Source organism: Lepisma saccharinum, chromosome 9 (genome assembly GCF_977018435.1).
Source record: "Lepisma saccharinum chromosome 9, izLepSacc3.1, whole genome shotgun sequence".
NCBI classification, from domain to species: domain Eukaryota; kingdom Metazoa; phylum Arthropoda; class Insecta; order Zygentoma; family Lepismatidae; genus Lepisma; species Lepisma saccharinum.
The window spans coordinates 18,988,737-19,011,841 of record NC_139237.1 but is presented as its reverse complement, the minus strand read 5'-3'; the positions used below and the strand labels follow the sequence as shown (position 1 = coordinate 19,011,841).

At 40.9% G+C, this 23,105-nt stretch overlaps 1 protein-coding gene across 1 annotated transcript in view; it reads right to left on the bottom strand.

The window, feature by feature from the left end:
- The window catches only part of LOC145992595 (pickpocket protein 19-like), a 1,169,780-nt gene that overhangs the window by 469,004 nt on the left and 677,671 nt on the right, over positions 1-23,105 (bottom strand). The window contains exon 6 of the mRNA XM_083128951.1: positions 21,341-21,614. Within this exon, the coding sequence (XP_082985077.1) occupies positions 21,341-21,614 (274 nt within the window). The remainder of the gene's footprint in view (positions 1-21,340; positions 21,615-23,105) is intronic.

Below are 23,105 nucleotides of genomic sequence, written 5' to 3'. Positions count from 1 at the left end.
GGAAATCGAAGGTGACCTTCGAAGGCAACGACATTAAAGTCAATTTAGGCGACAAGGATAGTTGGAACAGGTATCCGGGTACGGTGGGACTGTGGGAACTCGTCGCCAAAAAGCAGCCGAAAGATTACACCGACGAAGATTACCAAAGTTACAAGGAAATTCTGATCATGACGGATGCCTTGTACCAGAACAACGACGCCTCGCAGAATAGGGTGAAATCGAGCAGCGGCGAGAAGTACAGGAATCTCATCAAACCGATTTGGAACCAGGTCAAAACAGGCAGCGGCGTCAAACGCTACAACACGTTACCCAAAGAATTCGTTTGGGTGGACGACGTTAGGAAACTCGTGGACCGATTGTTGGTGATAGCCGGCGAAGAGAATGCAGGCAACCGTAATTTCTACAACGAGAAGGTTGGCATCGTGGACATGATCAGCACGAAACTTTCCAACTTCATCGTGAACGACGACAAGGGCATAGGTTACCTGATCAAAATCATCAACACGCTGCCTCCGAAATTTTGGAACGTGGCCGAAGGAAAGGGACTCGTGAACGACATCATCAACAAGTTACCTTTCGAGATGCATTTACCTGGCTACCAGTACTGCGGACCGGGCACCAAACTCGAGAAAAGATTGGAGAGAGGAGACAAGGGTGTGAATCCGTTGGACGCGGCATGCAAAGATCACGACATCGCCTACAACACCACGCAGACGGATCTGGATGCACGTCACGAAGCAGACAGAAAGTTAGAGCACGCAGCTTTCGAAAGGTTCGTCAGCAGAGACGCATCGCTGGGTGAACGGGTCGCCGCACTGGGTACCACCATCGCCATGAACACGAAACAAAAATTGGGGTGGGGTATATAAATAACATACAGTAAAAAAACAACATGGCTTGCATAACTGATTTGCCACCCGAGCTACTATCTAAAATATTCAAAAAGGTAGTTAACGGAGATGTTAATAAACTTCTAATCATGGCAAAAATGATGCCGGAATTTCGCATCCCTTGTGAAATGGTTCTCAAGGACCATCTTCGGGAGATCAGCGGCCTGAGGTGCGGTGATCTTAACATTCTGCTTTTGGCTGCAGGGGAGAAATTGGACGATAGGTCGGACGAACTGAACGAGGCGATGCAGGGAAGAAGACGGTATACTGATGATTGGTACAAGTCTATGCAGGAGAAGGATGATATCACTACGCTCATCCTCGCGTTTTCCGAAGCACGAACTTTCTTCCTCCGTTAAAAAAAATAATAATATATATACGTGTCAAAAAAACTTGATATATAAATAACACACATCGTGAAAAAAATAATCTTCGGTATATATAAATAACACACATCGTGAAAAACAATTAAATTTCTCTCTAACACTCTGACAACTGAAAAAATGAGCGATCTCCAAGCATTAAAACAAATGCTAAATTTGTCAGTCGAGTATGTAAAAATTCGGGAATTGGAAGTCGACAAACCTTACACGATAACTTCCGGTTCAATCGTTTCTACCCAGTATGGTCCCAAGGTACGCCTGTTGCTCAACGCACAATACAGTCTATTTTTACCAGATCGATACGCTAACATGTTATCCGACGAGAAGCTATCTATTTTAATCGAGAACAAAACTCGAATCGTGTACAAGGGGACAAAGGAACTTCTTGGCAAGAAAACAAAGCACGTAATAGAATTTGTGTAACGACTGCGAGGCCTTGAAAATATATAAATAACATACCGTAAAAAACTACACAAGAAAAAATCTCAGAATATATATATAAATAACATACCGTGAAAATAACACATAGAGCATCAACATGAAGCCCAAGGGTGTCGTGTACCAGATACCATACTCCAATCTAAAAAATCTAGGTACCCTCGATGGGTTACTCACCAAGAAACAACGCGAGAAGAAACGTTCTTGCTTGTCGAAAGGACACGGAATGAAATTGCTGCTCAGCACACCTCAATTGAAAAGGTTGCAGCGTTCGCGGAAACAGCAAAAGATCGGAGGTTTCATATTCAGCATCCCGGCCATCCTGGCAGCATTGGGGGCCGTTGGAAGTTTGGCCGGCGGAAGTGCCGCCATTGCGAAAACCGTCATCGACTCGAAGAAGAACAAGGCGGAATTGGAAGAACAGAAACGTCACAACCTGGCCATGGAGAAGAAGGGGAAAGGTATAACCAAAAAACAAAAAAGCAACCTCGATGCTTTGAAGAAATATAAAAAAAAGAAACAGAAGCACTCACCAACCGAGACATTGAATCTCTGATCGAACCGTTACAAATCAAACACTTCAGAGGAGTTTTCATGTCCGACTCGCTACCTTCAAGCGTCAAAAGAAGAGAATGCGGAGTAGTCAACTTGGACGGTCAAGAAAATCCAGGCACGCATTGGATATGTTACCACAAAAACAATAATGATAAAGCATTTGTTTTCGATTCTTTCGGAGGTGTTCCACCTACAAATTTAGTTCATTATCTGAAAACAAACAAAACCTCCATATACTACAACGACGAACGCATTCAAGATTTCGGAGACGTGAACTGCGGTCATCTCTGCCTCTCCGTGCTCGCGTTTCTCTCTAAAATAAATAACCCTACGATCGAGGATTTCCAGAAAGCATTGTGGAACCTCAAACAGCATCACTAGGATGGGCGTGTTCCATCTCACGAGCGAATCTTCAATCTTGAAACTCACGCTGCACGACGACATCGTCTATCCTAAATCCGTGGCTCTGCGTGCATTTTACAGCATGTACCTCATACCTAACGTTACGCAGCACAGCAACAAAATTAGCGTCGGAAGCGAACACATCGTCGTCACGCCAGGACAATACAATCTTTCCACTTTGCAAGCTCAATTACCCAAAGGCACGTACCTTTCTCAAAATTCGGTTACGCACAGAGTGGAAATCCTGTCGGCGACGGAGACCGTGGACCTGGGCACCATGGGAGAACTTTTAGGTTTCGAGAACGACACCAAACTCGAAGCTGGTATCAAGCACGTGGCAACCAACATTCCTAAATTTTTGGCCATAGAGACTCTGAACGTACACTGCAACGTGGCGGAAGGTATGATCACGAAATCCTCGGACGGATTGTTAGGAAGTCACAAGCAGACGGGAATCATAGCCACTTTCAAACCAAGTTCCGAGTTCATGGAACCGATCATCTACACGCCCTCTTCGCCGATCTATTTTCCAGTATGTCGCAACCGCATAGACGACATAGAGTTGGTGGTGACGAACGAGAAAGGAGACGTGGTGGATTTCGCAGGTGCCACTACGACGGCCATCGTGGAGATCAACGTATAATAAATAACCATACATGTAAAATGGAGCAAATCGAAAGTTACGAATTGCAATCTTTCCCTCCCAACCGTCGCACGTTCGCCAATCTGAACGAAGCGAACAGGGAGATCGAATACGACGTGGACGTAGGCGACGGGTTCATTCATCCTCACAGAGCGGACCTCTACCTTCAATTCGACGTGGTGAAGAAGGAAAGCGGAGACGCGTTTCCCGCAGCAGCAAACTTGATACTCGTGGACAACTTCGTGCCTCACCTGTTCTCGCAGGTGGAGGTGAGGAAACACAACACCGTCATCGACAGAATAGACTATCCAGGCATCACGTCGACGGCAGTGGGAACTTTGAAATTATCCAAAACGGACGCAGCGTACTATCAAGCAGGAGGATTCGAAGCCGGGGCCAAAATATCGACGAGAAGTCACACCGTGCTCTTTCCCATGCGTCTGCTTCCGGGATTCTTCTCCGATTACAAGGAGATCATGTGGAAGGGAGGACTGAGGGTCACGTTTCGAAGAGCAGCCAACGACAACAACGCACTAATGCGATACGCTACTTTGGGTCCGGACGGCACCACGCCGATAGCCAACACTTTACCCGAAGCAGCGAAATGCGTCATCCGGAGCATGGAATTGAGAATGCCGGTGGTGGAATACGAAACGAACTACGCCCTCAAGTACAAAGCGGAGATCTTGAAAAGTCCGCAGGTGCCGATTCACTTTCACGGTTACCAGTGCGTCCAGAAGATGGCGTCCGGAAGTCACATGGAATTCGACGTGACGACGCAGTTCAACAACATACAGTTCGACATGCCAGATTTCGTCGTAGTGCTCTTTCAGACCGGGAGGGACAAAAATCAGGAAAAAGATTCCAGCAAATTCGACGACTGCAAGATCAAGAACGTTTATCTGAAGAATGGACGCAACGAAGTGTTCCCGCGCGAGAATTACAACCTCGACGTGACCAAAAACGATTACCTCAAACTTTACGAAGCTTACACAGCTTACAAACGCGTGACCGAGGGAAGCGTGGACATGTACTACACGCCCAGCGAGTTCAAAGCACGGAGACCCATGACCGTCATCAACACATCTAAGAGGAAGAAGGTTGTGGTCAACGATCGAACCAACATCAAGGTCGTCTGCGAGTTCCACGATGCCTTGCCCGAGGATACCCTATGCAGTGTCATCCTGATTGCAGAGAAGTCCTTCGCCTAAGACGTGAAGAACGAGAGGGTCACAGAGCAGTTTTAACAAGTTTTTTAACATCTATTTTCTTGCACAATAAGAAATTTTCTGCACTAGCACAATCAGTTACAATAGCACAATACGAATTTCACTAGTTCAGATCACTTACAAATGTTAATTTCATTAGTTATCAGTCACAATATCTTTTTTGCACTATAGCACGAGACAATCAGAAATTGCACAAAAAAAAAAATTGTTGTTGTTTTTTACACGTGAAAATTAACAATAAAATTTTTTTATCGTTTCAGATGCTGTCGAAACATCAAAAAACACATACACACACTAAAAAAAAAGCATGCAATTTTATTTACATACATTCTCCATCTTCATCAAGAAAATATTATAATAAACATAATCATTTTTTATCTATATCTCACAATAAAACACTATATCCAAAAATATCACAACATCAAATAACACTAGAGTCGTTAGTACACGTTGCATGCATTACGGAGGTCCTCTGTAGGGTTTCATGGAAGTTTGGGGGAAAAAAAAAAACACGTGAAACTCTACAGAGGTGCGGTAATCTATAACCGCAGCCATTAGAACCTTTTTTACATTTTTGGTTGGGCACCACGCACCCTGGCGAGGTTATAGGGGCCAGGCCTCCTAAAAACAACAATTATTATTTTGTTTGTTTGTTTGCGTCACATCGTTCCCCCGAGAGAGGTTTACAAAGGTCACGATATACGGAGTTGGAAAATTACGATATGGCGCATTCGCTCGTTACTGTTGCCGGCCATAAATCTCTCTCTCTCTCTTCATCTTACAGCAAAGTTGGCATCTCTATTTTTTTTTAGTTGTAAGTAAATTGCCAACACACTCTAGTTAATAATGCTACATATTATACACGCACACACATACTGTGCTACCATCCATCCATCCCTCTCTCTCTTTTACGGCAGTATATATTTGTTGCCGGCTCTCTTGCCCAGTGTATGTTACGCCAGTATATAAATTTGGCTAAGCCCTTGCCATGTAAAAAAAGCTGTAGGTAAATATTAGCAACACTATCGGTTGTTTAACTCTTCCCTCTCTCTCTTCTCTCTCTTTTTTTTGTAAAAAACTATGGCAAAAGTACCAGTGGGTTGGCAACCTTGCTTTAGGTTACGTTAGACCAAAAACCTTGGTGATTTTTTTCGAGTAAGATGTTGGTAATACTGTGTCCGAAAATAGGGGGGGGGTTATGCCTTACAAGAGCAAACCATTAAAGCAAGCCCCACCGAGCTTTACTTTCGGGTGTAGTGTTGCCAACACTGCGAGAAAAAAATTGCCTGCTCCTTGCTTTAGGTTAGGTTACCCCAAAAACCTTGGTGATTTTTTTTGAGTGAGAAGCTGGTAACACTGCGAGAAAAAAATTGCCAGCTCCTTGTTTTAGGTTAGGTTACCCCAAAAACCTTGGTGATTTTTTCAAGTAAGAAGCTAGCAACACTGCGCCATCAAATAGAGCTCATGCCTTACGAGAGAAATCCATTAAGGCGAGCTCACCACTTCAGCTCACCACAAGAGGTTTCTCAACCGGGTTTATTGCACTACTGCTGCCAACACCGAATCCCTGCAAGCTTCAAGGATATGCAGGGGAGAGTTTTTGTGCGGGCGGTACTAGGCACCAAGAAGAAGTTTTTTACCTTTCGGAATATTAACTTCCACCCAAATTATTTCACAGGCTCGACTTAGATCACCACGTAATTTACAGTTCCATTTCGTGTTTAAACAAATCATGACACCACCCCCACGTTGATTTAGGCGGTCATTTCTAAAATTATTAAAGTTCTTGGCGAAACGAATCGAGAACTTGAAATCTATATGGATTTATTCACTCTCAGAAGCCTGATCTGAACTTTATATTCGACGTCGTAATGATGGATAGTAGCGAGTCTTTCCCCGCCGCCGCGAATGTTAAATTGGCAGAAAACTTCAAGTTGCATCACTTCTCGTAGGCAGAGGTCAGGAAATATGGTACCATCATTGCCCGAAATAGACTACCCGGGCATCACTTCCACAGCCGTGGTTACGTTAAAATTATCCAAGATCGATGCCAGATACTACCAGGCAGGAGGATTCGAGGCAGGTAAGATGATCGTTTCTTAAATTCATACTGTGCTCTTTCCCGACCGTCTCCTGCCTGGTTTCTTCTGCGACCTACAAGGAGATCATGCAGAAGTGTAGGTTGCGCATCACATTCGGTAGAGCCACCAATGACAAAGAAGTGGTGATGTGCTACAACACCTTGAATTCGGATGGAACTCTCATTGCCACGTCATTAACAGGAGCTATCAAGCTTGCTATCCAGACCATGGAGTTGCGCAAACTGTGGTGGAGTATGAATCCAACTACGCTCTGAAATACAAAGCGGACATACTAAAAAATTCGAAGGTGACTATCCAATTTTAAAGCTACTAGTGCATACAGAAACATTCCTAAACCAGCCACTTCTAATTCGATGTGACCGCACAATTCAAAAGGATCCAATATGACATGCCTGAATTCTCATTTGTGCTATTCCAGACAGGGAAGGGCAACAAACAGGAGAAAGACTCCAGTCAATTCGTTGACTATAAAATCAAGATTGCCTATCTGAAGAGTGGCCTCAATGAGGTCTTCCTTCTTTGGAATTACAATCTGAACATCGTCAAGAAGGACCACCTGATGTTTAACCAGGCATAAACGGCGTACAAGAGGGTGACCTCCGACAATATCGACATGTACTACACTCCCCATGTGAATTCATGTCTCGCAGGCCCATGTTTGTCATCAACACGTCGAAAAGGAAGAAGGTTGTTGTCAACGAACTAACAAACATCAATATCGTCTGCGAATTTTACGATACCCTGCAGGACGACACAGTGTGCAGCGACATCCTCATATCAGAGAAGACCTTCGTTCTCGATGTCAAGAATGAATAAGTCACCGAGGAATTCTAAATTCTAACACTGTTGCTGCTGCTGCTCGACTGTTTGATCACCCTGGTCAGTACAAACCCCGCATAATTAGAAGTTTGGCAATGGCCATGCTCTAAGGTGTGCCAGTGGCAGTACAATACTCGCAATTTTTATTCTGTCACATCGAGGTCCACCTTGATCGTCACCTCGGTGCGCACATCATTCAGATTGCAGGAGAATCTAGTCCCGGGCACCATTTTAGATTATCCTTCGAAGAGGCATTCCTTGTAGTCTTCTATTGTGAGCCTTGCAGTGCATGTACAACCTTAGTGACAATGTCACCAAGGTTGTAGGATAGACACATTTCACCATATTCACCTCACCCTCATCGAGTACTTTGAGACAGTACATCTTTGCTCGAAGTCCGGCAATTTCCATAATAATGCGTCCCCCTACCCATCTTGCACAGTACCATCTTATTCTGGGTGTTGAAAATGGTGTAATCTGGAAGGTAATTACTGAAGTCGAAGTGCTCAGCCATGGATTTGAGGTATTTGTACAGGTCAGTGGTCTCTATCTCATGGGGCATTGCGTGCCTCCGATAGATTCATCTTTTCGATGAGGGTTAGGTCATGAGCGACGTTGCGAATCCTTTGAATGTGTGGTCGGCGATCAATTTCAGGAGATTTTTCTCCTCGGTGACCAATTTGAATCTTGCCATCCTTCTTATTTTCTCCAATGTTTTGCTATAGATCGCATTACTCATCAATTTGTAGAAATCTTTGACTGCCTTGGATTGAGATCTGGCGCGGCAATCTGTGTTCATGTTGATATAAGAGTCCAACCATTAGGCCTGAATTTCAGACGTCTGTGAACCTTCTTGAGCGTCAAAACACTGCCTCAGGTAATATTGAAGAAGGCGATAGTGGACCACGTAATTCTTCTAATCTCGAAGGTGAGCATGAGCTTCGTCTCTTATGTGTCCGGCACCTTCTCCGATCGTGAAGATCTACAAGGGTACTCTAGGTCAACCTCAAGGATGCACTGAGCCTTAATCATTTCATAATTTCGCATATTTCGAGATCAGCATGCGAAATCCACATATGGGAGTCGACAGGCAGAGGTTGAGTCATCACAAGGTCATATAGATTATTCATATCAATGTACAATATGTATTTTCTAGGTTTGCCCGGATCATTGTGAGGAGAGTATTAATTAATCGCTTCTGCATATCGAAGAGGACACTAAATAATACCCCCTCTTTTGCCACCTTCGAGAAACACGAACTGATTAATTTTCTTCACAAAGCCGACTTCTACTCTGGTGAACAAGAGCATGGCCTGCAAGACAATCCCGGCGTAGTGTACATGTACGCAGATTCCAAATGATAAGTGACAATGCATCGTCTGCGAAGAAACTCGAAGACATCGACTAGCAAGGTGACATCTTATGTGAGGTAGTGGTCATGATAGTCGCCCATGTTGGTATATTGTATCAGATCCCAGATCCTGCAAGCAAGCTCATAATCCTCCTCTGTACAGGCAATGTCACGTATTCGACAGTAGAAGGACTCTCATGACGGCAGTTGAATATCCTCAAATCTGGCGGAGGAGTCCATATTTACATATCGGTAAATACTTTTGCGCCTGAATAGGAGTAATCGGTTAGCGCCGAAATACTCTCTGATATTTACCAGATCATCGTCACCCAATTGATCGACCAAAGTGGCAGGAATTGGTAGGAGTTGAGACTTCTGAGAGTAGTAGATTTTCAATTGTCCGAGCGTAAAATGTTTTCTGTACAAATATTTATATCCCTTATACGCACTGTGATGTTGATTATATCCTTTTTATATGTAAGTTCCTTAATGAAGAGGTTGGCATCGAACTTTTGCATGTTGCGGATAAATAGCAGATAAAATTAGATTTGCTGATCCTCAGATTCCATCCATCGCACTAGCAATGAACTCCCTGTGTAATACTTGTGGTAGCGAACTTTTTCCAACCGATCAGTAAATTTCCTCCAACAGTGCTGGCAACATGTTGCATCATTCTTTCGTCGTTGTCCATCCTCAACTCCTCCCTGCGTAAAGGTAGGGCGAGCTCCTTTATTCACTCCCTGAGGATTTTGATAAATATCTTGCCTGCACCCCCACCTTAATATGAAAATGGCACAGGACTGCTTTGCATAGGTGAGCACCCACATCATGTTAAATCCGCAGGGCTCATGCATGGAGACACAAACAGTATTCGGTCATTGCAGATCGCGTATTGCAGATCGTAAAATTTTGCGACCGGCGTGTCGGGGAAATTGTAAGTTACAGCTGGATATCCATTGCAATATTTCCCATGTTCTTCAATTTTATCTTTACTCGTCTTCATACACCAGCCGTGAAATTGGGAGATACATCGATCACATATCTCAATTTTATGGTCATGTTAGGTAACCTGCCTTGCAACCAAGCGAAGGAGATCCTGTATGAACCAATACCCCTGGCATTAAATATACAGCAGACGAATGATAGGACTACTACTAGGAGGGGGTGGGTGATGTCTGAGAACGTAGATGTTACACCGTATCATCGTAACCGTAGACATGAATCACTATGGGCTGGCACCTTGTCCTGTTGGTATTGCCTATAATTTCTGAATAGCCGTAAAAACTAACATGGTATTTTATACCGACCATGGCCTTTTTGAATTAGGGGATGATGTACTCAGTGTGATTATATTGTGACACTCAGCATTTGTTATTTTCATCTGGATGGAAATGTGCGACGACACACCAGAGAAGACATTTCTTGTCAGCATTCTGAATATTCAACACAGACTTCTTGTTGCTGATCACCGGCAGCACGTCGATGTGACCTCTACTATCAAGAAGGAGATATATTGATATTTTAACACGGAGCTCGTGATCGTGGACGCACAGCGACCACCCTGACCCGCGACCTTGGAACTCCTCTTGTTTGACTCCAAAGGCGCTGGCAATGTCACTGTTAATCTCATCTATTAGCGGGATGTCATCTTGATGGAGTGTTATGACGCGAGTCTGTTGGTGGTATTTTTCAACTTCCTGGCGAGAGTTTTATAGAGTGCCGAGAGAATCAAGTAGATTTTGATAGAGTGTAGCGGCAGGACACTATGCATGCAATCTGTGACCTGCTGTCTCAAGCTGTCGAGGATGTTTGGGACATCAGATATCGGATTCGGTGTAGCCGAAGAGAAGAAGGTGCGATTCAGCAATTTACCATGTTCAATACGAGGTCTCTTGATTGGTGGGGTTGTACTCATTTTGATGGGCATTATATATATATCGGTCACAAGATAGGGAATGGTGTTCTGTATTTATAACACACTCGCAGATTTTTCTGAGGGAATACCACGCTAAGCTGACAGATACCTTACCTCGAAAGATTTTGATTTTTCAGTTTCGATTATCCTTCAGCTGTGTGTACATGAGTGTGTATTCTATCGACATTCTGGTGAAAAAGAAAATAAAGAGAGGGTGATTCATACCGTAACATCCCTGCTCGATAGCGTGCACAAACGTGCACAGACTTGTCCAGACTTGCACCGACCTCAAGTTGGATTTCCTTAAGTAACACCTTTGTCACAGGAAGCGGCGAGACCTCTTACCTGGAGGAGAGGTGAGTGAAGGTCAGGAAAAACGAACGAAACCATCTGAATATAGTGGCAAGGTGCCTATTGATGATTAATCGTTACCTGGTGAAGAGAGAGGGAGCCAAGTTGTGCCTGATATCGAACAGGGTGAGTTATGACGACAAGTTTGTGCAGAAAGAAGCAAATTTGTGCTGAGTTTATGCGACATTTTATTTACAATACCTTGCATAATATCGATCAGTTCTCAAAAAGTTATATTTTTCACGACTTGTTGAGAAAATGTGCTTGGAACACAGGAAGTTGGAGTCTTCATAAACGTCAACATGTTTTTAAGGGAATAACGCCATCAAGTTAACGTCGAGCTGTTGGTTAGACGCTGATATCCTTATTTATTGTCAAGCGTGAAAGGTCGCGGGTTCAAATCCCACCCTCTCCTCTCTCTTTTTTTTTTTGCTGAACAAACCTTTGATATTACAATATTTAAAAATGAATCCGATTCACACTTGAGGGACGTCCCTTTTGCGCATATTTCCATTTAGAAGTTGCAGATTTCCAGTATTTAAGGTTAAAACTTTTTTTTAGTTATTGTTCATATGTTGTGTTAACACACACATCATGATTAATTCACAAATCACATATATGTATTTAGGATGCAAAATAACCTGACACCTAAAATATTGATTATTTGATTCCGATATACTAAAAAAACATATACAGTTATGTTAAGTAGTGATGTAGTGCATTACTGTAACGAAGGAGAGAGTTTAATGATTTCAAATTCCTAAGGTTGGTAATTTTATGTCCGTTCCTTCGTAATGACTGTTGTCAATCCCCTCTCCACCATCTTACCATGCGTCTAAAACTAATAGTAAATCGCCAATTAACATAAGTAAATGCTTATTGCGACGAAGGCTGATTTGATAAGAAACTACTACTAAGTATGTGTCCTCCTCCGTAGCCGAGCGAGTTAAGGCGTTCACTCATCTTGAGATCGCTCGCTGCGGGACGGCGTAGGTTCGAATCCTGCTCTGGTCGGAATGTATTCGGCCTACGTATAGGGCCTGTGGCAAATGGTTGAAGATCTCCACGCTTAGAGGTGAGGAAGGAAAGGGTGGGAGGGAGACCGGCAGCCGGTAGGTATGCATAGGCCCTTCATGGGCTATTGCGCAACGGATTATTATTATTATTATTATTATAAGTATTTATATTGTGAGTGACAAACAAAAAATTGAAAACCTCATAATGACCGTTAATTCCTCACTGCTTTGTATCTAAAATGTTTGTCTTCTTTGAACAGAAAGTACGAATATCAGATGTCACAAACTTTTCGCACTAACTTTGCAATATTCGAAACCACCATTACAGACTTAGCTCTATCTAACTTGATTCTGCGCATTCCTCGTGGCATGTGACTTTCTCCTATCATCGAAATAACTTTCTCTTACTATTTCCTTTCCTCTCGTGAAATACAGAGACCAATGTTAACTTCTTAGCACGGTGGATAAGCTTTACATCCAACGATAAACTCTTGAAAAAAATTCTGCCTAGGTGGAGAATCGAACCTACAACCTCCCTCGTGAAAATCAAGCACGCTTACTCTTCTTACTCTTCTCCAGGTAGCTCATGTTAAAATTTGCTACCAGTTTGAAGAAGCCAATTCACACATGAAGTCATGTCTATAATTTCTTCATGGCAATTTTCATGAGGAAACGAATTCAGAAAAATTCGAGAAACGCTGAATGGGAAAAATGATGAACATGTCTATTTGTGTTTTGTCATATTTTGTAAATTGTGTAAAAATTCCGTGTTTTGAACAAGCAATCGTTTAGTTACGAAGTCTTTTGTTGTTTGTTTAAAGTAGGAACAGGAGACCGCAAAAGAGTCATTCGAACCAGACCCCGTTTGACAAGAAATTGCAGCTTTTTCGCAAAGACTTTATGAAAAGAGAGAGGAAAGGGATATTCAACGTATGAAATATAAAATATGTGCGGAATTAAAACAATGAAAACCTAGCAAGATAATATTAACGAACTTCAAAATATAAAAAAAAAACATTATTGTGGTGGAATACTACAAGTCATTTTCGATACTTGATTTTTTTCAGTATTATAAAGTAAAGATATGGGACGAACTGATCCCTCAGCAAGAAAAATTTAAGTAAGCCGCCTCCTACCTCCAACATTTTGAATGGTCATAATTACTGATTACGGTCCGGAAGTTGATGAAAAATCAACTTTTTTCTGACCCTTAAAAACAATGCCAAACCTGATATCATGTCCGTTTCCCTGCAGTTAGAGCCGGAAAATATTTTCTATTTTACTTTTTTTCTGCATTTCTCGGCCTTTTTTGGCTTTTAGTTTAATTTTAAGGATTTTTAACAGTTTTCGTTGCATTGTTACTTAGTTTTGAGGTTTATTTTTCTTCCCCCCTGTTGTTTCGTGTATTTTAAATGCATTTACTAGTAAAACTTACATATTTAGATTTCTTGAAATTATCATTTTAGCAAATTCACCATGAATCGAAAATACGGTCAAATGAAAAACATAATATTATTCTTAACTGGAATGTTTGGCAATGGATTAAAATACTTTGTGTGAAGATCTACTTCGAGGTTCTTTTTCTGGAAACTATTATCGTTTTAATCTGTAGTTTTAAAGTAAAATTAGTTGCAATATTAAATGGAATTACACTCTGGTGTACGCGAAGCAGAACTGTATTTTCGGATGCTGGCCGACAACAATATCATAGAAGACCCACTCAGAAAGGAGATGAATTGCTTGATTTGTTATTTTAAGTCAACTTTATGCATAATAAGGCTAATCGGGACTGAACCTACAGTTTAAAGTGGGATCCGAACCGAGTGCATAAAGCAACGTGAACCGTGTGGTGCAGGGGGATCGTGTTTGCTTGCGGAATGAAAGGTCATGGGTTCAAACATACTTCTTTGCAAAATCTTTTTCGGGAAGTAAACTGCTTTGGACGACAATGCTTATCTACGTTTCTTGGATATTTTCGTTGAAATGTATGCGATTTATGTCCAACATTTCAGGATGCAGAAAGATGCGATGTAAAGTCTGAGATGGGTAGTTTCAAACGTTGAATGTAGCATAATATTAGTGGTTGTATCATTTGAAAATCCGACGTATACTTCAGGTTCGCAGTGAAGAGCACAAACAAAGAACATCGTATTTGTGTGTATGTGTGTATGATGGTATGGATGTGTGTGTGTTGTTGTCGTTGTTTTAAGTCTACCTTGTGAACAGATAGGCTAATCGGGACTGGACCTACAGTTTAAACATGAATCCGAACCACTGTGCAATGAGCCTCCACCTGATATTAAATCGGAGACACCTTTACAACATGCTGTTTAAGAACATGTATTTATGATATATTAATTGTTAATGTGTGTTAACGTAGATTTTGACAGCTGAATGAAAAGAATGGTCTTGCCAAAAGTCCTGCCAAACACTGAAAAATCAAGAAGATGAGCAGAAACATTCCCGAGGTATGCATTGCATAAATATTTACAATGATATAATATAATCTTGTATTACATTATTACAACATTTCGTACTCTGTAAATAACAATAAAAAAATTAGGAGTGGGTATGAGATTTGAACCTATGATCTTACTTTCTTGAGGAAAAAGTTAAACGAGACGACCGTCTAACCAACTGCTCCAGGAGATTACCTACGTGAAACTCTGTAAAACAAGTCGATCTCAGTTGAAATAACATTTTGCCAGAGTTCCGAACCATTTTTCGCCACAGATCAGTGAAAAGACGCACCTTGTAAAATTGTCTGGTATTGTGCAATTTATCTTTACTGTAATTTTGCATCAATCGAGAAAAATTTGCTTCATTGCATTGAAATGTGATTTCAATTCTCTCCAGGTGGTGGAGAACGAGTTCAGTGTTTCCAACTGCACATAAATTCCCCTATTTTCTATTTCAGAATGAATACTTTTAAAGAAAAATCAACACTTGTATCTCCAATTTACATTTTTTGTTTAATTGTGTATTATATTACTGGTTTATGGTTTTTAACTTCATGGAATGTGAAAGAATGAAATAAATTCAAAGAGCGTTTCCGTTTAGAAAGAAAAGCTGTTCCTAAGTTGGATACTATTTGTGGGCACTGCAGCGCTATGTTGCCAAATTTAAGAATTCAGGACTTCTCATTTGTTTTCAGGGCGGTCAAATAAGATGTTGCGAAGAGTACACAGAGGAAGACTCTACTTTGTTAGATTGTGTGTTTTCCTTTGCAAAGATGTTACGCTCAACGATACTACTTGGATATGTCCGCCAAGTCAACTTCTTCATGTCTCCGTTGCTTTGCTGGAGTCCGTTCACGTTCAACCGCCCACGAGTGCGTTCCCTCGCCTATCCAACGAAGATAGGAAAATCACTGTGAAGAGTCCATACATACAGGGTGTTTCTAAAGGTCGTTTACAACGCTTGGGAGGTGATTCGTCACACGGAAACAAGCAAAAAGTGTGAGTTCCATTTTTACGACTGAGGCTTCGTTTCCGAGATAGCAGCCTCGCAAAAGGTGACAAAGTGAACGTCACACCTAACTGGGACGAATACTATCACAGATAGTGAGGCGGTTCCAAGGGAATCATCAAGGAATAGTATGTGTTCAGTCCGGAAGTCACTATGAAAAGTTCACTGCATGCATGCGCAATGGAGTCCTCAAAGGAATTGGGGATTTCCAGCAAGAGCAATGCATGGAAAGAGTATGTATCGCAGCAAGAATGACCGTGACAATGAGGAATGCGTTAAAGACAACACATTCCGACCTCAAACATCAAAACATGAGCACGGAACACAAAATCCGAAAAGTTGAGCACGGTTGCATACCCCAGTTACACGCGAGGAATGAACGAATCATGTCATGTGGCTTACGAGAGACACATTACTCCACCAGGAGGAGGGAAAGAAAAACACAATATCAGATGATTGAGACAACGTGTATTTTTACACGCGACAACTACGTAATATCCCCCCCCACACACACAACAATCAACAAATACTACACTGTCTTAGGCACAGACAGTGCGTGTCACTGTACACCAACTGAAGATGTCACTTTTACCACACAAAGGGGGTGGGGAGCAATACCAAGAGTGATCGAACGCGATCACTGTGACATAAAAGACACCAGTTTTGGAAGCGCTGAGCAGGCAATTCTGGCTTTCGTAGTCAACGTTTGATTTTCATGACTGCTGTACTCGCAAGAGGAGCTCGAAGGTTTGGTTCTCTCCGGCAGTCGTCCCAGTGGTGTTGCAGGTGCTGGGATATGATCAGCAGTTCGCTCTAGGTTGTCATACGCATTGAAAAGTAATAGTATGTTGTATTGAAAGAAGATGGCATGTTGGAGTGGGCAAGTCAAGTATCGCAACAATTGGTATGTGGTGTTCTAACGGTGATACGGCCAATTTCTGCAGTGTACCAGTGTTAAACAAAAGGATACTTTGCAGTTCCAGCTCCCTATTACACAGATGGCTGCGTATACGACCCAGCAGCATCTCATGTATGGGAAGGCACGTGGTAATAGTCATAGTCTTTATGGAGAACGCTTTCCACATAGACGTTTACCGTCTCACGCCTTCTTTCAGGTAGTGGACAGTCGACTGCGTGAAACAGGGTCAGTGTTACCACCGCGGCAAGAAGTTGAAAGACCCCGAAGTGTACGCACACATCAGTTTGCAGAAGATGTGTTAACAGCGGTCCCAGAACATCCTGGCAGCAGTACACGCGTGCTCCCTCGGCCACAAAACACGTCTCATGTGAATGTTTGGCGAGTGTTTTCAAAGGAAGGAATGCACAATTTTAAACAGCAGAAAGTACAAGAACTGTTACCTCGTGACTTTCGCACTCGTATGGAGTTTTGCCAATGGTTGTTGCATCAGCTGGACACAAACCTTCAATTCGGGGCAAAGATATTGTGGACAGATAAAGCCATTTTTACAAGAATGGATGTCTTCAATAGTAGAAACAGTCATGTCTGTAACTTTGACAATCCACATGCACTTTTTGTGACCCATCACCAGCACAGGTTTTCAGTGAATGTGTGGTGCTTGATAGTACGTGATCATTTATTTGGACCATACATTCTCCCTGTTCGCCTGAATGGTCGTACGTATCATGCATTTCTTAGTGAGGTTCTGCCTGAACTGATGGAGACCGTACCTTTGGCACTGCGGCAAGAAATGTGGTACCAACACGATGGTGCACCAGCTCATTTCGATCGTAATGTACGACATTTCCTGCATGACGTGTTTCGCAATAGATTTATTGGTAGGGATGGGCCTGTGCTTTGGCCACCAAGGTTGCCAGATCTCAACGTTCTAGATTTTTTCTTCTGGTTAGAAATGAAAACCCTTGTATACGACACACCTGTAACATCAACTGAGGACCTCGTTGCTCGCATCATCGTCGCCGCCGCGACGGTAGCAGATACACATGGCTTGTTTGCTCGTAATCGACAATTCTTGATTTGTCGCTGTCATATCTGCGTAGAAATGAACTGCAGAAATTTTGAAAACCGTCTGTGATTATCGCCCTCTGTAAATCCCGGTGAGAAAACTCTTGGTATTGCTCCCCACCCCCTATGTGTGGTGAAAGTGACATCTTCAGTTGGTGTACAGTGACACGCACTGTCTGTGCCTAAGACATTGTAGCATTTGTTGATTGTTGTGTGTGTGTGGGGGGGGATATTACGTAGTTGTCGCGTGTAAAAATACACGTTGTCTCAATCATCTGATATTGTGTTTTTCTTTCCCTCCTCCTGGTGGAGTAATGTGTCTCTCGTAAGCCATATGGCATGAATCGTTCATTCATCGCGTGTAACTGGGGTATGCAACCGTGCTCAACTTTTCGGATTTTGTATCCCGTGCTCATGTTTTGATGTTTGAGGTCGGAATGTGTTGTCTTTAACGCATTCCTCATTGTCACGGTCCTTCTTGCTACGATACATACTCTTTCCATGCATTGTTCTTGCTGGAAATCCCCAATTCCTTTGAGGACTCCATTGCGCATGCATGCAATGAACTTTTCATAGTGACTTCGGGACTGAGCACATACTATTCCTTGATGATTCCCTTGGAACCGCCTCACTATCTGTGATAGTATTCGTCCCAGTTAGGTGTGACGTTCACTTTGTCACCTTTTGCGAGGCTCCTATCTCGGAAACAAAACCTCAGTCGTAAAAATGGAACTCAAACTTTTTGCTTGTTTTCGTGTGAGGAATCACCTCCAACGCGTTGTAAACGATGTTTAGAAACACCCTGTATACCCGGCAAAGATCGTAGACCTCACTCCATGACGAACTTTGCACTCAATCAAAACTCGCCACGTTACCAGTCATGTCTTCCGCGTGACCTACTTTCCACCAAATTAGAAATCACCACGTTTCCAGTTATGTCTTACGCGTAACCTCTGAGCTTACGGGGAAAGCTCCGAACATACAAATGAAATACAATTACAAAATACAAAATTACATCTGAAAAAACCTCTATGCAGACACCAAATGCAAGGATCGGTCTTTTAGAACATCGGCGTTTTTTAAAAATTTGTGTTTACAAAAATGACGGTAAAGGCCTTATGAAAAAGGAGAGATTTTTGATGTAAAATGACAAATCAAAGTTACGTTTGAAGGGGGATCCAGGACGGTCCTTCTACCTACTTCTTTTGTTTCTTAATCATTGTACATTCCAAGCGCCCTACACAACTCAAAAATATGTATAATTTGTTTTAGTTAATAAAAAATTGATTGATAGATTTATTGATTTGGTTTATGAAACTTCGCATTTTTGCTAATCTTGGCGAATGGTAAAGATGATGATGTTTGATGATATGATGAAAATGATGAAGAAACATACAAAAGAAACATGCGCAGGCCGATATTCGAACCCGGGGCCTCTGGCTCGTAGAGCTTTGTGAGAAACATTTCACCAAGAAGTTTGTCCCCTGATTAGTTTTTGCTGAATTAATCTATGTTTAAACGACGTTTTATTAACATTATTGCAAGAGCCCTTAATATTACTTTTTTTTCAGTAAGAGAATTCCTCCCGTATTATATAACGGACTCGATTAGAAATTCATCTACAAACCAAGGTGCAATTATCAATTTAACTTTTACATTCTGCTTCTTCGAGACGAGGCGTTGAGCATTTATGTTTGCTTTTATTCGCTTGTAGATTTAATCAACATCTATCTCACGCCACTATTGCGATTATTGATATAGCATGATATTCGAAACACGATGGAGACTATTTTAGAATGAGCACTTTAATTTCCACTTTTCATTTATTTGAAAACCTTTGTGTTGGTAAGTTCGTAATTACTGTAAATTATACTTAAAACATCGCAAGAATCATTATTCTCTTGTATTTCCTTCAGGTAAGACTACTAAGTGACACTAGTAGCAACCCTGCCACGCGCCCCTGTAAGTTATCTCAGAGCCGTCGTTTTCAGTGTTGGGTTTCATACATGCAGGTTAAATTTTAAGAGCCTGGAACGCAGAAACTAATCGCTTTCGAAGTAATGTTTTTTAGGAATAGTTACTTGTCTTTAACATACACCAGAACACAACCGTTATTGAAGATGTTTTGCGAAATCCTGCATATGCATTTGTATATGCCATATGCGAAATGAATAACTATCTAAGCCCTACGAATAATTTTCAATTGTTTTGTAACAAGTTGAAATATGAAGATACGCTGCTCACTAAGTAAGTATCACTCAGCCTAGAAATATTTACTTAAAGTATATTAGTTTTTATAAACGTTTCTGCTGGAGTAACTCAAAGAATTTCATCTATTTTTTTACAATACACATAAAATGAAGATATATCACAACCTCCTGGATATGCTAAATTGTTAGTTAGCCTAAATGATAAGATAAAGTTCGTTTTTATGTGCATTTTGAAAAATTTTCATCACATGTATGACCCCAAAACTTTTTTTTTTTTTTTTTTAAAAAAAAGATGAAATTTAAGTCTGTAATTGAGTGCAAGTTTACAGATATTATGAAGATACTGAGGCATTCCATGTGAAATCAACAACACATATTTTCATTAATTTGTAATTTGGCATACTGAAATGGCCATTGGATGTAGGAAAATATGCAAAATTGCAGATCCATATCTTTTGTATTTTCGACACAACAGTGTCGCAAACAATGCGATTCTGACCATTCTTTTCAACATATTGTTAAATTTAAATTACAATATTTCGGCGATGAGGGCACCTATAAAAGTGATTCGGACGGCGTTTGAAAGGACGTGAAGGGTTTTTGCACACTAGATATTGCATATCCATGTCAGGGTACAAAAAAATTGAAGGTGGTGTAATCAAAACTTTAGTAGCATTTTTCTCAAATCGGGTATATTTTTTTTCAAGAAACAATATGTCATAAATACACTCTTACTCATTAACTGTACAAAATTTGAAAATGGGTGCCACTGGGGTCCGAATTTATGTTAGATTTTTGGTAAGATAGATTATGTTAGGTAATGCATGATCGCACATTTTGATAGACAAGTTCCTGGGTAAGTTAGATTAAGTTAGGTAATACATGATTTCATATTTTGATAGACAAGTTCCTAATATGCAAAAGTAAATGTCTAACATAAATGATATTCAATGTTGTTTGACTAACGTACATGAATCTAATGCTTAAATTCGCAGTTAATAAAAATACAGGGTGATTCAAAATTCAGGTCTAATAGATAACTCCATTATTAGTATAACTTTTTGAAAAAAATTAAGATACCTTTTTTTTAGAAAATGGCTAGCAAAATGTTGTTTTATCACCTTCAATTATTTTTGCCCTGACATGAATACGTGATATCTAGTGTGAAAAAGCCCTTCGTGGCCTTTCCAACGCTGTCCGAAACGCATCTAAAGGTGACCTCATTTCCGAAATATTGCAATTTAAAGTTAACAAGATGTTAGAAAGAATGGTCAAAATCGCAATATTTGCAACACCGTTATGTCGAAAATACAAAAGGTATGGATCTACAACTTTCCATACCTTCCTACTTCCAGTGGACTTTTCATTATGACAAATGGCAAATGAATCAAAAAATGTAAGGTTAAGGACCTTTTTTATTTGACATAGAATGACCCTATTGTCATAAAAAAGATTGTAAAAACCTAATTCCACAAAGGTTTTGAATTTTATCCGTACTCTTGGGGCATTGCTACAAAGTAATACCAACTGCAACTTCTCAACAAGCTTTAATAATAATCAGGAAATGGTTTCAGTCCTACTTACCAATAGGCGGATAATAGTAAGGAATGCAACCACATATTTTCAGAATATGTTTTCTTCTGCAGTTTGAAATACATGATTCGAAACTGTACTCCTTTGTTAATCTTGGGTAATCTTCATCTCGAAACAAACATCTCCGTTGAGCTGGTGAAGTTATTCTTATTTCATCATCCGCGTTTATAATATGTATTCCATATGAAAATCCGACGGAGTTCTCAATGAAAGGGAACATGTTGCTCCTCTTTTCTGGGATCGCCCAATTGTATGTAAAGTGAAGCTGAAGGAGTAAGAAATTGTTTGAACATTGGTACATCAAAAGTCTTAACTCTTTTACAAACACATTGTGTTATATACTACACACGATACACACATAAAAACAGACACACACACACACAGACACACATACATAAGTAGTTACGTGAGGAGGCATTTCTAATTATCATTTTGTTGGAAGTACATGTCTGAAAAATAAAAGAGAGAGATTCGTTTTATGTCAGAAATCACTGGTTAACTGTCAGCTCCCTCCTCTCAAATCTCTGTAGGTTGAGTAATGGTTGATGTTGTGCTGCTGCATCGAGCACTAAAACATGGAGTTGGGAAACTATTTCTATTTGTCTGTCTGTAGATATTGTGGAGTCCGACCTTGCTGAAAAATGTGCTTATATGCAACTACAACCAGAGCAATGGTCCTGATTTTTAAACGGGATTCCCATGCATATTTGCTGGAAGTCTCGGTCACCGAGAGCAAATATTTGTAACTCCTATCAATCTTGCACAAGCTTTTCAAGTTGCAGATGGACATATCCACAGTATCTCCCAGCAACAGATTATCGATACCTCTTGTTATGACAGGGATACACGATTGTAATGGGGACATGTTCGTTTGTGGAGTTCATCGACAATGGCGTCTCTAGACAATGATCTACAGGTTGCTCTTGATCATTACCACCTAAGTAATGTAATTTTTCGAAGGTGTTACGTTGTTGTTAGTTTGTATGAGCAATTATAATCTACGTTATCAACATCGAATAAAGATAATGCATTATCCTCGAAATTTTGTATGCAAATATAGTCTCGTCCCATTCTGTAATTAGAACATTTTGAGCACTAATGCACCCAGGTTGCTTAACAAAGTGACTCACTGAGTAGAAATCTGTAGTAAGATCTGAGGGGAAGGACCATGTAAAGCATTGCCCAATTAACGAAAGTAAACTGTCGCTTGAAGTTCGGGATGGTGTTAGTTTTAAGGGCATGAAGTGAAAGCATTTCAATGAATTTAGAAATTTTAGAATTTTCACGTTATTCTATAATTGTCCAGTTTTCACTGATATGGTCAATCTTCGGCAAGTTTGTCGTCGATATCACAATATTAGGGTTTTAATCTTACTTTGACATAGAGGTGTTTGTACTGGTGAATTATATCTCGGAATGTGGTGCCAAAAACAGATTGTGCAGACTGCTGTGTAGCAGTGCTAATCTAGCTAATCTTCCATGTTGGTTATAACCTGCCGGATGCTATCGATGATACTAAGCTTCGAGCAATTAAGGGATACATCATTCAGTTAGAGGAAAGTTGCTTGAATCGCACCGGTTCCCAAAACGTACCACTGCACAGTGGACCAGAATTCTTAAAATGGGGACAAAAATCGAAATTTCTACTTTCAAGCAGAGCACTTAAATTATTAGTTTCCTGTAGAGCAATGAATGGGCTGCCTCAAAACACAAAAAGTTCCATCCAGGTATTAACATAAATGGGAATTTAAGGTGG